The 16,729-nt window shown below is 44.9% G+C and overlaps 1 protein-coding gene across 3 annotated transcripts in view; it reads left to right on the top strand.

Moving 5' to 3' along the window:
- Positions 1-289: 289 nt before the first annotated feature.
- AMPH (amphiphysin) overlaps positions 290-16,729 on the top strand; it is a 112,518-nt gene continuing 96,078 nt past the window's right edge. For all 3 annotated transcript variants that reach the window (XM_083865413.1, XM_083865412.1, XM_083865410.1), the window contains exon 1: positions 290-435. In XM_083865413.1, coding sequence (XP_083721539.1) covers positions 367-435 — 69 coding nt within the window. In that variant the 5' untranslated portion in view covers positions 290-366. The remainder of the gene's footprint in view (positions 436-16,729) is intronic.

Raw genomic sequence — 16,729 nt, 5'->3', positions numbered from 1 at the left:
AGGTGCCTACGGTTCTCCATGCTGTACCAGGGAGCTTGTGCCAGTAGTGGACGCAGCCACCGGCTGGTGGTTCTATAAACCATCATCCTCATTATCTCTCTGGATGTGTTTTATGATCATCTGCAGGAATCACCGCTATCCCCCAGCGGGTCCCGACAGCGCCTCCCCGGGGCGGGGGGGGCCGAGGCTCACCTGAGGCGGCGGCGGTGGCCACGCCTCTCCCTGCTGTGTCGTTAAAGCCCTCCTCCTCCTCTCCCTCCTCCTCCTCTCCATCCCTCCATCCCTCCTCAGCGCTGCCGCTCGCAGCCGCCGGGCTCTGCCTCGCCCGCCTTCTCTCCCCACCCTCCCCATCCATCCCGCACCGCCATGGCCGACATGAAGACCGGCATCTTCGCCAAAAACGTCCAGAAGCGCCTCAACCGCGCCCAGGAGAAGGTGCGCTCCGGGGCGGGGGAGCCCTGGGGAGGGGTGAGGGGGAGGAAGGATGCGGCGGCGGTGCCCGGGCTCTGTGAGAGGATGCGGCTCCGCTCCCCCGCCGCTGCGGCTTCCCCTGTCCTTGCCCGGGGGGCGGGGGCCGGGCCCGCCGGCCTCGTTATTACATAACTGCCCCATTTCCCCGCCTGCCCCGGCCCTCCGGCCCCTCGCCCCCCGCGGGCACTGCGGGCGGCCCCTTCTCCTGCCCCAGCCCGGCCCCGCCGCTCCCTCTCGCCCTTGGGGGGCTGCCCAGGGGGGGCCGCTCCGCACCTCGGTTTGTCTCTCCTCGCCTCTCTCGCCTCACCGCCCGCCCTCCTAAGAGGATTGCCTTTCCTTTAATACCCGCGCCGGCTCATCCCTGGCTGCGGCGACCCGCCCGCCCTGCTGCAGCCGCGGCGCGACAGACCCGCTGTGTGCCGTGACAGGACCGCGGGGGATGCTGGCGGGGGATGCTGCGGTGCTCAGCAGCTGCTCGGGCTGTCGTGAGGCTGGGGCTCTGCAGCTCACAGCGTGCGCTGCTTAGCAAAGTCGGTACCGATTCTGGCGTTATTGTGGCCTGGAAATGAACGACGGGCGAAGTCGGGGAGAATTTGCACGAGTTCCTGACCAAAGAGAGGACCTTATGTTTGTTTGTGTTCATTATAGAAAGCTGATAGGTATAAATGTTATGCGTAAATAGCTCCTGTGTAGCTGTTGGGTGTCTCAAAACAGGATCACAGATAGAGATGTTGGGCTCAGCAGAAAAGCATTTGTGTGTGATTATATGCAGCAGCCGTGTCTGCTGTTAGTACAGTTTGCAGTGAAGCTGTTGCCAGCGTGCATTTTGCAGACATAGTTGTTGACAAGTGTTGTAAGTCATCTCTTTTGAGGGTTAATGAAACCTTTATACCCCTCTAGCATATATCCCATATTGCTAGGCAGCTTAGGTAATAGGGCTCTGGTGCATTAGGAAGGATTGTTTTATGAACATATTTTTTATACTTCACTTCCTATAAATCCTCATTTTCTTTTTGGCCACACATTGAATTCTGTGGAGCTCGGGCAGAAGAAAAAATGCAGCAATTAATATGTACAAAAGTCTTATACATAGTGGTGTTATTATTTAAGAATCTAAAAGTTGAGGCTGTCACAGACTAGTGGTTAATTTTTCCTTTCAAATACTCCTGTCTAGCCCACCAGGTTATAAAATACTAGACTTTTCAACATCAAAGTCACGATGTGTTTCCATTCTTGCGGGTTTGGACTGCAAATGTTTTCAGGTAGAACACATAAATCCTCTTTAATATTTCAAAGAGATCTGATGACTTTATGGTGGGAGTTGACTTGAGTTCGTAGTTGGAGTAGAAGCCTAAAAATATTGTTTGTTTCCTTGTGGATATGATTAACCATCTGGAAAAGCACTGGTGCAAGTCGTACATGTACTGCTTCAAGCTGTGTCTGTTCCAGTGTGGGGATCCTGCTCACAGAAGTGTGTGGGCACACCAGAGAGAACAGCATGATGTGAACACCTGAGATACCCCACACCTCTCAAAGACTGCTCATGCACTAGCCCCAGGATGGGTGCCTTGGGTGCAAATTGAAGATGCTGTTGGGCTCTGACAGATGGTCTGCTCTACTTCCATTTTGGTGATCAGCCACGCTAACAAGGGGGAAATTTGTCTGGTTTGATTTTCATGTACTGCAATCAGGCATCTGGCAATTTTGGCTTCCTTATAGTCTCTGTAGTGGTAATTTCTTATGTCAGTGATCTGAAAGTTGCTTATTTACAGGGTTATTTACAAGATGTTAGTGTCCTTACACAGAGTAGGTCATAGTACCAGTGGTCTGACACAGAGTAGGTGACAATACCGTGTAGCTCTGTATCCTTGCCTCCTCCTTCCTGGCACGTGTTATTGCATGAGCTGTGCATGTGTACTCTCTCATGTCTACATTTCTGGTTAGCTTTGAGTTCATTTATGTCTTTACAGCATAAAACCCTTCATTATTTTTGCTGAAACTTTACTCAAAGAGAGAATACAGTCCCCAAAGGGGAATGATTGGGTTTTATTTGCTTTGGGTACTTGATGACGACAAGTAAATTTTGTCTAGGAGTTGAAAATGTATGATTTGTCTGATTCTTAATGGTGTAAATGGGATGGCATTGTGACAGCTGCATAATATCACACTGGCTTAAAGAGATAAATACATTGAGGTTTTTTTATCTTGATGCTTATACTGGATTTGTGCACCTTCAGTTTACTGAATGCATTCTTATAGCTCAGAGTTTTTATAAAGCATTTTTGCATTGCTTTCTCGTATTTATTGATGCAACATATATTAAAAACATGGAGTGGCTCTAAAACATAGACTTTAATTTTGGATTTTAGTAAAGCTTTTGATACTGTCTCTCACAGGATCCTGCTGGATAAAATGTCAAGCCCACAGCTGGATAAAGACATCATGCAGGGGGTGAGCAACTGGCTCACAGGTTGGTATCAAAGGGTTACAGTGAATGGGGTGACACCAGACTGGTGAACTGACTGGCTTCATCTTCAGCCCAGTGTTCTTCAACATCTTCACAAATTACTTGGACGCAGGACTGTAAGGGATACTAAGCAAGTTTGCAGATGATAGAAAACTGGGAAGAGCTGTTGGGTCCCTTGAAGGCAGAGAGGGCTTGAAGAGAGAACTTGAAAAATCAGAGGGCTGGGAAATCACCAACTATATGAAGTTCAGCAAGAGAAAGTGCCAGATTTTGCACCTGGGATAGGGCAACCCTGAGGAATGGGACCTGGGGGTTGAAATGGGACAGAAAGTTGAATGTGAGTCAGCAGTGTCCTCACAGCCAGGAAAGCCAACTGTATCCTGGGTACATCAGGCACAGCATCACCAGCCGGGCAAGGGAAGAGATTGTCCCACTCTGATCTGTGCTGGGGCCACCTCACCTTGAGTATTGTGTGCAGTTTTGGCTACCACAATGTACGAAAGATACAAAGCTACTAGAGAGCACCCTAAAAGAGAGTTAACAAAGATCATGAAGGGTCTTGAGGGAAGTTTTCAGGGATGAGTGACTGGGGTCACCTTGTGTCTTCAGCCTGGGGAAGAGGAGACTGAGGGGAGATCTTATAGTAGTCTATACCTTATTCGTGAGGGATAGAAGGGCAGACACTGATCTTTTCTCTTGTGGTGACCAGTGACAAGACCTGAATGAAGGGACTGAAATTATTTCAGGAGAGATGTAGGTTGGATATTAGAAAAAGGTTCTTCCCCAGTGGGTGGTGGTTGGGCACTGAGCAGGCTCCCCAGGGAAGTGATTGCAGCACCAAGCCTGACAGAGTTTAAGAAGTGTTTGGACAATGCTCTTGGGTACATGGTGTGACTCTTGGGGATGGTCCTGTGCAGGGCTGAGAGTTGGACTCAATGATCCTTGTGGGTCCCTTCCAACTCAATTCATTCTGTGATTCTCTGATTCATTAATGGAAACTATTTTTCTAATAATGCCATCATTATCTTCAGTTCCTTGCTGCCTAGAAGAACTTTTAGTTGTACAGTGTAGGTAGTGTGTGTGTCTAGTTACTATTTATATGACAAAAGCTAAATAACTTGAAAATTTCATATTGGACAGATGTCTAACTTGCATTAGAAGTGCTAATCTGAGAGTTAGATGGAAGTAATAATTGGCCACTCGATTTTTCACATCATCCAGATGATAGTGCTTTATGCAGTAGCATATCTCCCCTGGCACCCTGATCTTGAATCCATGAGTGTGCCTCTGTTAAAATCCTCTGGTCATCACATTTCTTCAATGACTTTTGCCCCAAAATGCAGGAAGTGTGGACATGCTAAGCTTGCAGCATCTGTTAAAATCTGCCAAAAGTCAGCTGAAGAAACAGAATTAAAGTTTTAAAATGACCAGATCGATTTAGGAGACTGCATCCCAGCCATAAAAATTAATGAAATGCCAATGCGTTTTAAATGAAACACATTGGTTTTGGTAACGAAGGCTGACCGAGTCAATTCTAAGGACAGGGTTACTTGAATGAAAAGGCTGAATTTGTATCCCCAGGTTTCTCTGGGAAAATCCATTTAAGCAGATAACCCAGTGTATAACACTAGTTATCTCCTTGTCCTCTCTTCTATAACCCAACAACTCTAAATGAATAGAATAGTTCAGCTGGAGGAGACCTACAATGACCATCTAGTCCCACTGCCTGACCAGCTCAGGGCTGACCAGAGTTAAATCATGGCTTTAAGGGCACTGTCCAAATGCCTCTTCAGCACTGACAGGCATGGCTGGAGGAGGCATTGGCCACCTCTCTAGGAAGCCTATTCCATGTTTGGCCACCCCTGGAGTCATGAAATGTTTTCTCATGTCAAGTCTGAACTTCCCCTGATGGGCTCAACTTGGAACCATTCCCAGTGTCCTGGCACTGGGACAAGAAGAAGAGCTCCGCACCTCCTTCTTTACTTCTCCTCAGGAAGCTGTAGGCAGCAGTGAGGTCACCTCCTCCTCTCCAAACCATAAAAGACCCAGTGGCCTTCAGCTGCCCCCCAGAGCACATTCCTGCCAGCCCTTTCCCCTGCTTTGCTGCCCATCTCAGGACATGTTCAAGTACCTTCACATCCTTTTTAAATGGTGGGGCCCAGAACTGCTCACAGTACTCAAGAGGCTGCACCAGTGCTGAATTCAGCAGGATAATCACCTCTCTTGGCTGGCTGGTGATGCTGTGTTTGATGCCTCCCAGGATGAGATTTGTCCCCTTGGCTGTCAGGGGACACACAGCTGATCCCATTGAGCTTCCTGCCCACCAGCACTCCCAAAACTCTGCTCCAGTTCAGACTTGTGTCTGGCATTACTCCATCCCAGGTGCAGAATCCAGCAGCATTTGGTTGGTCTTGCTCAGCTTTGTCATTGGTGACGGCTCAATACTCAAATCCATCCAGATCCCTCTTCAAAGCAAATCCTCTTGTCGTATGGGAGAGCCAGCAGCACTTCCCAGTTTGGTATCATCACCTCACTACCTGTGCATTCAACTGCAGCCTCCAGATCACTGAGACTGAGCCAAGCTGCCTCTAGAACTGAGCCCTGAGGAACTCACTGGTCACCAGCCAGATGTCCTGTTTGAGCAATAATTTCAGCCCTGGTATTCAACCAATTCTTCACCCAGTGCACTGCATACCTGGTCATCCCACTGTTGGAAAACTTGTCTAGAAGGAGGCTTTGAGGGACAGTATCAAAAGCCTTTCTAAATCCACTGTCTTTACTTCATCCAGGCAGGTGAGCTTGTTGTAGAAGGTTATTAAATTAAACAGGACTTTGGCTTTGTGAACCCATGTTGACTCTGTCTGATAATTGCATCGTTTTTCAAATGTCTTTTAATAGAACCCAGCGTGATTTTCTCCATACATTTTCCAGGTACTAAGGTTAGACTAACAGGTCTGTAGTTTGCTTGGTCTTCTCTCTTGCTTTTCTTGGAAACTGGTGTAACCTGGGCTAATTCTTTGTTGGTGGGGCTTCCTAAGACCTTTTGTAGATGATTGGAAGTGGTTGTGTTGTAATGTCTGCTGCAGTTATGCACAGTACTCTGGGGTGAATCCTGTCAGGCTCAATGCACTTATTAATATTCAGCTGATGACAATTGGTCCCTTTCAGTTTCAATGTCCATAAACGGAAAGTTGGTGTTCCTGCAGTCATTGTCCTCCATGAGAATTGGAGAACCCAAAGTAGCAACATGGACATAGTTCCATCACAGGGAGAAGACAGCTCTTATGGGGGGCATTCCTCCGAAGAATGCTGGGAGGAGGGATGGCTGGTCTGTGACAGGCAAGGCTGTGTATGAAGGACCCCACCACCCTCATGTCACAGTTCACTACCCTACAGTGCAGCCGTGCCTTGGAGGGGCAGGATAAAAGAGAGCATCCTCCCATGTCCCTCTGTCAAAGCTGGCCTGGAGCCAGCCCACAGACATCCAAAAGAAAGCCCTTGAGGAGACAGTGGAATTACTTGGGGGAGGCTAAGGGAGGAAAACTGAAGGCAAGGCCAGCTGGCATTGTCACTCAGCCTTTGGGGAACAGATGCAAGCCCCTCAGAGGAGAAGAACCACCAAGCTCTGTAGGTGCCTGAGGTTGTCTGACCTTTTCAGCTGGATAGCAAAGTTCAAGTGAACACGTTCTTGAGGAGCACTGCACAGCTCTGTCCTCAGCCCCTTGTGGAGCCAGGGGCAGCTGCTGTAAGAAATGGGATGCAGGGAGGTTGTCAGAGGTTCTAGGGCTTTGTAACACCCACTGGTGCCCTGCCAAGATTCTTGACCCTCAGGTTGATCAGGCTGAGGACATTTGGCAACTCTTGGAAGCCCCTGAGATGGCATCAGGTTGAGGGAGAGTAGGGGTTAGGCATGTCCTGGAAGGCAAGACCAGACTGTGGGATGAAGACTGAGGCCTTCCTCACATGCTTAAGGAATAGCTGATTACCAGCAATGGCATCAGGAGGGAATTTTGCCTTGGATTAGATTGGCACTGGTTCATGGGGGCAAGGGGGAGAGATGGGGTTGCACTCCTCTGCAGCACTGAGCATGACTGCAGTTCAGGAATCCTTCAGTCCCTTTTTGGCTGGGTTGCTGCCTGCTGCTCATGCCCCATGAAGATGGCCTGTCATGCCCTGCAGCTGCAGGCAGGAAGTTTTCCAGACTCTCAGGGTGGGCCCCAAGGGTGACCTGGGGCTGTCTTCTTGTCCTCCTGTAGCACTGGGCACAGCCCCCCTTCTCAGGGCTCCTCTGGGCCCCTGTGGCTCTGTTCTTGCCTGCTGCCCTCACACCTCCAAGGCACCACTCGTGCCCTGGCTCTCTCTGCCTCTCTTGCCCATTGCAAGCTTGGAGTGGGGCTGAGCTCTGCTCTTCTTCTGCCTCCATTTTCTATGGGGTTCTTGGTTGTTCAAAACATGTGATTGGAAAGGTTCCAGGCTTGCTTCCCCATCCAGAGCTGACACTCTTCAGTTTTCCTGCCTGCAACACAAGCACAAGGGCAGGCACAAGAGTGCTTTTCATACACCCCTACTCTGGCTGGGAAGTTCAGCAACAAAGCAAGTTTTGGAAGGCAAGATTGTGCCCATCATTTATATGTGTTATACTTTGGAAAATACCTCATGGTACCACACATCTTTTCTTCTGACCTATATGCCTGCTGCTGCTTTCTGTAGCTCTGTCATTTGCCTTTTCCAGACTACAGAGAATGTATTTTCGAATAAGAAATGAATCAGTCGCTCCTGGCTACACATGCATGTTGTGTTAGTGCTTGTGAGCATCGGCTCTGACACAGATGGAGAAAAATAAAAATTGAAATATTATCCTGCTTCCAGTTATAACCTGCCTGTTATGTGTCCTTGAATGTCTTTTTTGGAGCTCAAAACCACCTGGTGTGTCAGACAAACAACAGTCTCACCATCATTTGACTCAAGGTGAGTGCAGGGAATAGAAGAGGACAGAGCAGTTACACCCAGAGCTCTGCATGACAAGGTCCCACCCAGGTCTGAGGGTTCCACCTCAGAGAGCAGCTCCGTGCAGGGCAGGTCCCAGGCCAGTGCACCCAGCAGACAGGGGCAGAGGCAGGCACACCTACAGCAGGGCTCAGGCAGGGACTGAAGGTCCCAGGCAGAGGTGGGTCCCTTGGCAGGAGGTGGTGGGGCTGCAGGTCCCAGGGGAGGCCAGTCCCAGCCACTGAGGCCTGTGAGCACCCCCAGGACCCTGTCAGGACTAGACTTCAGTGCTCACGTGCTCTTCTTCAGACACAGGTGGTTGGACACTTTGGAGACAGAGGATGGACCAGATGGACTTTCCCTCTGAGGGAGTGCTGCTGTGCTCAGGCTCCTCTATTTTGGTATGTTCTTCTGTAGAAAACAGACCAGACATTTCTAAAAATGAGTACAAGGAGCAAAAACGAATAATCATGGGGAAATGAACAGGTATTGCTCCTCTCCAAGGGTTTGCAACCATTTAGATGAGAAGCACATCTTGCACCAGACAGAAGGCTTTATTGATCTTTGAGCCTCACTAGTGTCAGTGATGTGGTGTTTTGCCATCTCATGAAAACCTAGCTCAGTTGAACACTGATGAGTTTAAAAAAACCACATGACACTTGCTTTTTCCTAATTTGTGCAGATGGTCCCTTTATCTTGAGATGATCCACAGCCCTGACCACCCCCAGAAGTGACACCCCTCCTTCCCACAAGGTGACAGAGCCAGTGCCTGGGCTGGGAGATGCTCATGGGTATTCAGTGCCTTCTGCTGGTGCAGGGCTGGCAGGAATTGTCTTCAGAGATTTCCCCAGTGTCTACTGGTAGGGAAAGAAGCAGGTAGGAGAAGATAGATTTGGGTAGAATAAAATAGTTCAGTTTAAACAATCTATAATAATCATCCAGTCCCACTAACTGACCATTTCAGGGCTCTCCAAAAGTAAAAGCATGGCTTTAAGGGCACTGTCCAAATGCCTTTTCAACATATAGACATGGGTTCATTGACCACCTCTCCAAGAGGTCTCTTCCAGAGCTTGACACCCTCTCATAATAAACCCAGCTGGTGCTGTCACAGCATTTCCAAAACTCGTTTTCAGTAAAGTTTGTTCCTGGGCGTTTCTTGTGTAGCTTCTGAAAATCAAGCTAATGTGCTTTTTGATGTTTAACTTCTAAGTCACAAATATATGTGGTTTCATCTGAAACTTAAGCCAGTACATACTTCAGTGTGTGGGAACTTTGGAGGCATAACAAAGGTTTGAATATTGTAAAGGAGGAGATTCTATGAAGGAAACAGTAAACTTTCATCTGGAAGGGAATTTTGCGGTTCTGTACAAGTTCTGTTCTGTAATTAATAATGTCTGCTCTGAGGCAGGAGTATGTGGAAGAATATACTTGTGAAAGGGATGTTACATCTATTGTAGCAGTGCTGACCTGCTTGCAGTTTGATGACATGGTTCTAGCAGCCTCAGGTTCGTAACAGAAAACTACTGTCTAGTGATTTAGAATGTTGGCCCCACAGATATTATAAAATGTATTATACTGAAGTCATTACAGTATTATGACAGGCCTTGCTATTTGGAGCCCTGCTGGCCCAAACATACAAAATGATGAGGCAACTCCACATCTGAAGAGCTAATTCTTAGTCTCTGAGTTTATAAACAAAACCAATAACAAGTCAATAATTTCTCATGTGAATAGTATGGTCTAAATTACACAGATGATATTTTTCTATCTCAGGTTCAAGTGTAATGAAAATTTTAATTTCCTTTTTTAAAAGTTTTTTTTTTTTTTTTTCTAATAGAAATTATAGAAAAGATGGAGTGCAAGTGGTTATCTGGCCCATCCTACTAAATGAAAGTGGAATCAACTGTACTTTAAAATATTCCTCAGGAAAGATTTTCTGGCCAGCCTTTTAAAGTTTGTAATGGTGGAGATTTTACAGGCTCCCTAAATTGATCTGTACCTTTGCTTACGCACCTCCAGTCAGAAATTCTCTTCTCATAGAACATAAATGTCTTTTTTGCAGTTCCAGTTTTTTATTCCCTGTTCTAGCTTTCCTTGTTGTAGAGGAATGTGTTCTTTCTTCTTGCCTCAAAATTTGGAAGTGGTTTTCATCTTTTGTCAGCATTCCCTCTGATCTAACTGGAGTTATCACATGACTCTCAATCAAGTGAAACAGTAGCTCTTATAAAATATTGATTGCTTTCAATTATTTTAGTTTCTAATTTGCAGGTTAAAAGGTAGAGATAGGTTTTGGTTTTCTGGGTGCAAAGCATGGAAGAAAGGGGAGAGAAACCCCCCAATGCTCCTTCCTGTTAGGTTCTCATATGATATTTTCCCTGCTTTATAAGGAAAGGTAATCTGTTTCTCTTTTCCCAGTTTTCCCCATATATGCAGTATTAACCATGATCCTGTAAGTTGTTACATAATACACTCTTTCTCATTGTCACTTAGTTTCCACAAGACAAGGAAGTGCTGATTCTTAAGTTTTAAGGGGATCCATAGCTCTGTATTCACTGGCCAAAGCATTATTTGTATCAAGGTGACGTCATCCCTTGTTCTTGCTTGACAATTTCATATTTTATCTCCTATTCTTTCCTATTTCCTTTTTAGTTCTTCAGTGTGGGTCCCTTCCTCTACTGTTCTCTCTATATTTCACTTAAACTCTCTCTTAAAAATAAAGTAAAATTTTTAAAAATCTACTGCTGATTCATTGGATTTGGGTCTAGAGTGCCTTCCCTACATCTTGCCCCTCTAGCAGATCATCTATTTGGCATTGTTATATTATCTAAGACTTGATGTTTTGGACCCAAGGACTACCCCGTGGTAGCTGTCAGTGGTCTGCAGGCACTCCACAGTGCATGCCACCTTCCTGTTGTGGCACTATTAAGAGTGTGACTTTAGGGGCACATAGAGGAGAAATGTTGAGGTGGTGATAACCTGTGTATCTGGAAATGGCAGGAATTGCTGGTCTGGACTGCTCACCAGTGCCTGCCTCTTAGGATGTGCACTGGACCCTGGTGCAACCAGTTGTTGTAGATGGCAAGGGTGAGAGAGCAGTAGGCAAGGGCAGGAAACGAAAATACAAGTTGATTTTCACCTCAGTGGCCCAGGTTTTATGCACTGGCTAGGAGGAACAGTGAATAAAACTGCCCAGCCTCTGTCATAGCAGCATATTTCAGTGCAAATAAATGGCAGAGAAAAGCAGGCTAGGTATAAGGTGGGGGTGAGCATGGAGGGGAGAGCAGCATGCCTGTGCTCACCTTTCCTGCAACACACCTGTCCAGACTGGGGAGCCTCTCTTACTGGCTTGCCAAGCCAATGTGGGATGATGGACAGTATACTAACCTTGGTAGAAAACAAACATAAAGGGTGAAAATGCCCTTGGACACATTTTTTGTGGTTGCCTACATGAATAGGACTGTAGCTCTCTGAAGTTGCCTGAAGATGGTAAGGGGATTTTTCATTTGCCTAAAATATACACAGGGGGATTCACCCCCACCAAAACTGCTGATCAGGCAGCAGTCACTGCCTGTTACGCCAGTGCTCTCACTTGCCTCAGGCACTGCAGTGTGTGGGGAGAAGGAGGAGAAGAAGGTGGCTCTGCTGCTTCAATACAGAGGGCATTTTCCCTAGGAAGCAGTTGTTTGGTTTAGTTCATTTGGCTCTGCTGCAAACTCAGCTGCTTGGAGCCTCCGATCCAGAATGTTTCAAGGGCTGGTTCACTCTTCCCTAAATGTTCTGTGGCATCAGCGTCAGTGCTGTGCAACACTGTGCAAATCTTTGCTGTTCTCTAACACAAAATCACTTATTCAAGACTTAATGAGTAGCCAGTTAGTCTGTAGTTGTCAGAATGATAAACCAATGACCAAATAGGGAAAGCAGTTGTGTCATGTTCGATCATGTTGAGTCTCTGCTAATTGGAGTTTATTAATTGGTTTAAGATGCTAAAACTTAGGCTGCAGTAAAGACACATGTAACATATTTCTGCTTGGGCTATGAGAAAGCCAAGTCCTGTTCCTCTTCCTGGTGGCTCTACCTTTCTTTCTGTTGTCTCAATAATTATTCTTGTTATCTGTAGGACATTAGCACCTATGAGATTCTGCAGAATTGGGGACAAACCCAATTACAAGCGCGTAATGGTGTGGACAAGCACTTAGTTGGTCAAATTCTGCATAGACAATTTCTCAGAATGTTGGTAGGGCAGTGGGAATGCTTAGAGGCTTTTCGGTGGGAAGGGTCACAAACAAGTCAGAGACTGTACCACGCTTCAAGGCTCTGGGCTTAGATTCCCAGTGCCCTGCTGCTACTATTTATTGTTGTGTCTTTTTACCACCTCTTTTCTGAGAAAAAGCTTCTGCTTACTCCCAGATCCTCTGCTTTGTTCTCCCTGTCTCTGTAGCAGATTAATTCCTTTGATGCTCGAATCAAAGCTGAAATCTCAGCTTTCTCACTTTCTAAGCCCACTTCTTTGTACCCACAATATTGCTAAATCTGTGGTTTGTAATGATACAGAGGCCAGTGCTACAGTCTATGAACTGCAGTCTATCCTCTTTATCTATGATATGAAAGAGGAGAATATGTACACATGAGCCTGTACATGCTTGAAAAACACTGATGTCGCAAGAGGACAGGAAGGAAACTACACTCACCTGTCAGGTTAAAGTGAGGAAAAGAAGGGAAGTTTATTATGATTTGGGGTGTAAATAGGATTTGGAATGTGAACAAGGATTGGGAGATAAGGGAACACCCCCTCTGACTCCAGTGGTTAAACCAGCAGTCCATCGCAGAGAAAAATGAAAACAATCTACTTTTTTTTATGTTATATTCCTGAGACACTCCACTGAAAAGTATGTTAACAATATCAGAAGGTTAAAGAATCAAAGTGACACACTAACTATGGTGCTTTTCCCAGGATAAATTGACAGACATGCTAGGAGTAGGTTCATGCTTTATTTTTGGACAGATTTATATGGGACAGATTTTAGTCCTGTAAAAATCATAGAGAATGGTTAATGAGCGTAATCAGAGAGGAAAGAATTGATTGTCTCATGTTTTTCAAATCTATACTAACCAAATTCTTATCACAAGGGAGACAGAAGCTGTGGATGAAAGGCAGAACAAAAGCAAAAGAAGAGTTCATAGGTGTTCTGAGGCCTGAAGAGAGGCAAGAGCGTGGTGCAGTCTAGAGGCAGATTGGTCTGGGACAGCCTTAGGGCAGACATTCCCATGATTTGTCTTGCTCAGGAGACAAACTCATTGGGAGAAAAGTGCACAGTAGTAACTGAACACAGGCAAGGGATGGTTGGCTGCTGCTACCACAGCATGGTCACTGCAGGACACAATTAGGAAATGGTCATGGAGTGGATTCATACTATGTGAAGCAGCAAGTGGAAAATAAGCACAACAGAAGAAGGTTAATGGCCATGGTTAGCTGAAGGCCAAAAAACAAGCTGTGCTTTTGGAGATGTGATGTGAATTTGAAATATGGAATTTGGATTAAAAGAAATGTGGAAATCTAACAATGCAAGGAAATTTTTTTTGATTTTAAAAAATAGCACAGACCTCCTTTTCTATTCTTCAGTGCTTCTGGATTAATTAGTTAAGAAATGCGTATACTCCTTATGATGTGATAGTCTTGCAAACTGCCAAAATGTGATTTTATTGATAGTACATCTATAAAAATTGTTCTGTTTAATTCTCAGCCAAAATGTGCAGGCAGAGTTAGTACCAGGAAAATTGTATCTTCATGTTTGTTAAACTTCCTTTTTTTCTTGCTTATCTCTCTGTTTCTGTTCTTCTGTCATCCTTTCCTTACTGCTTGCTCTTTCCCTTTCTCTCTTATACATCTCACAAAACAAGTTGTTGCAGATATAACCACTAAAGTCATTTAGAAAATGATTTGACTTCTATTACTTGATAGGTGAACCCAGTTGCACACCTCAGATTGTTTAAAAATCAGTACTGAGCCTCCAAACGTTGTAGGCTATGAAAGAATACTGAATGCTCATTTTGTTTTATTTGACTTCTGTTGTGCATGAGAGGAGGGACAGATGGTGCTGCTGGAACAGGGCTCTATTCCCTCAGGGTCTGCAGGGCTGACCAAGGTCCTCCCTGTGTGGAGGAAAGCTGGGAATAAAGTGGCAGCACTGCACATAGGCAGTGCTGAGTATCTGCATAAAAACTGAAAGACAGCGAAGGTGACATGGAGAGCCAAGTTGCCGAGTAATTAAGACAGTAATTAGACAGGCACTGTGAGAACTGTGAGTGTGCAAGCTGAAGGAGCCTGCAATGGGCTACATTCATAAGCTTTGGTTTTATCAGGAGCTCCAACTGAGTTCACAGGAACTTCACCCGACTTGTAGCCTTAGGGTTAAGCCCAGCAGTGCTGTCACTCCAGATTCAGCAAAGTCAAGGTGCTGTTTGTATCCCAGGGCTTTTCAACTTACTTTTGCTCTCTATTCTTGTACTAAAAAAAAAAAAAAAAAAAAAAAAAAAAAAAAAAAAAAAGAATCCCTCATGAAATTTGTGCTTCCAGGGTCTGAAAAGCCTGTTTCAGAGAAAACAAAACTCACTGATACTTTGCAGAGCTGAACAGGGTTTTATTCTTAACACCACCCTGGCATCACGTTTTCCTGTAGTATCAATCCAAGAATGTAGTTGTTGTAAGCATAGTGCCAGCATCTTTTATGCAGAGTTTTGTATTAGGGTAAAAATAAACAGTAATTCAGAAGTTGGCTGAGAATCTACATTGATTTGACAGCCAAGCTGAGAAGCAAATCAGGAAGAAATCCAGGCAACCCTTAGATGAAAAACATACATACATGCCATTTGAATGGCATCTTAACTTCTAAACAAGTCACTTCTCCAAAAGTCATGACTTAGCACTTTCTGTAGGAAGACAGAGAGGAACAAACTCCATCAAATACGGTTCTAGTATGGACTGAAAAAATATTTTGGATCAAGAACACGTGTTTACAGACTGTGGGATGAATGCAAAATTCAGTACAGTGTAGTTTTTTCTCAGCATTTCAACTCAGATCACGCTGATTTCTATTGTGAGGGTTGTGTTCTATATGCAATGTTTATCTGGAAAAGAAATAAAAAAAGTGTACCCCATGAAAAAGGACATTTTAAAAGAGGCACTGTGCAGTATTGAGATTACTAAGTCACTTCTCTGAAGGCTCTGTTTTTGTGAGCAATATTGGTTTTTCCCTTTAGTATCCAATTTCCAGCTTGCCTCAAAGCACTTACAACAATATTGTTTTGCTAATCCACATCAGTAGTCCATCCTACCAAAGGCTTACCATGAAGTATGTGATTAATACTAGTGTTGGATTGCTCAGTAGCATCTGTTATCAGAAGTGTTGGTGGGATTCGAAGTAGTCATATCAACCTGACTCAGACTTTTCCCTTCTCTGACTCAAAGAAGGATATTTTTTACACTCTTTTATATAGAAAGATTCCTTACTGCGTATAAGCAGTCACCAATCAAGCAAATTTTGTTACATATTAATGCATCTTGGATTTTTTTGCACATTGAATGGGTCTAAAAAAGAAAGCAGTGTGAACTCAGTCTAAAATGCCAAGCACTTGCTATTCCTCCTCTCTCATTCTGAAGCTCAGTGTATTTTCAGTTCTTCAGAAGGAATGTTTGCATTACATGTTGAACAAAAAAATCCAAAACCACCTCTGGTGGACTGTGATAGATCTCTATCTTTTTTGTTAAAAAAGTGAAAATAGAAAAGGGTTGGAGAAAGGCTTTCTAAAAGTGTCACAAAGGCTTTCTGACAGTGTCACAAACTCATTTCCACCCTAAGATATGTATGCCATCACATACCGACAGGTTATGTCTACACCTAAACCAGCTTTAGCTATACCAGTAGTGAGCAGGATGTTTCCAATCACGACAAAATTACTTGCTGTACTACTGAAAAGTGTTAAAAATAAAATAAGTTTTGTCCAAGGTTTTTAACTCTAGGACTTCGGACAGAGCTCAGTTCCCACTGCCTTCCTCATTTAATTTCAAGTTGTTGGTAAGTCAATTCCTTAGTCATGAACATGCCTTTCTGTGCTGCTAGCACCTATTCAATTGTGGTTTGGAGAGTTTCCACATTATACCTTCAGTTATCTAGAAATCATGGCTCTGGGCAGACACAAAGAGTACAGGTTTAGGTTCCTCAGGGAAAGCATGTTCTGTTGTCTGCGTCTCATCTCTAACAAGTGTCTCCTCTAGTGAAACAGGGGTTCTTCAAGCCTTCATTTGGTGTGGTCTCACCTGAAGGGTGGAAAGTCCCATGCCTGAGCAGATGTATGTCTCTGTGTACTGCAGGAGAATGTAACCCACTTGTGTTCACCCAATCTGCACCCTGAACACAGTCAGTCTGGTCCTTACGGTGTTAGCAAAATAAGTCATTGAGAGCACATAATTTTCTTATCCCTAACCTAATGCTTTTGTGCACAAAAACTTTAGGGCCAGTCTAATATGATGCGCAACAACAAAGTTGCTAACATTTACAAATCAGGGACATGTAAAAGTCGTACACTTGGTACTGACACGTGGTCAGTCTGTGCATCCATTGAAATGAAAGAGAGTAGTCATTGAGATCACTGGGAAACAAACTGAACATCCATCTGTCAAGGGATGTTGGTTGCAATGGGAAGCTGGTAGACAAGCAATATATGGCTAAGATAAAAAGCTGCTAGATAAGTTCCTTGTTTTTACATTTGCTTGAGGTTCTTTCTGTCCCAAATGGGACATACATAGAC

This window comes from Zosterops lateralis, assembly GCF_965231275.1.
Source record: "Zosterops lateralis genome assembly, chromosome: 1".
Classification (NCBI taxonomy): Eukaryota; Metazoa; Chordata; class Aves; order Passeriformes; family Zosteropidae; genus Zosterops; species Zosterops lateralis.
The sequence above is the reverse complement of the archived record's forward strand: the minus strand, read 5'-3'. Positions and strand labels throughout refer to the sequence as shown.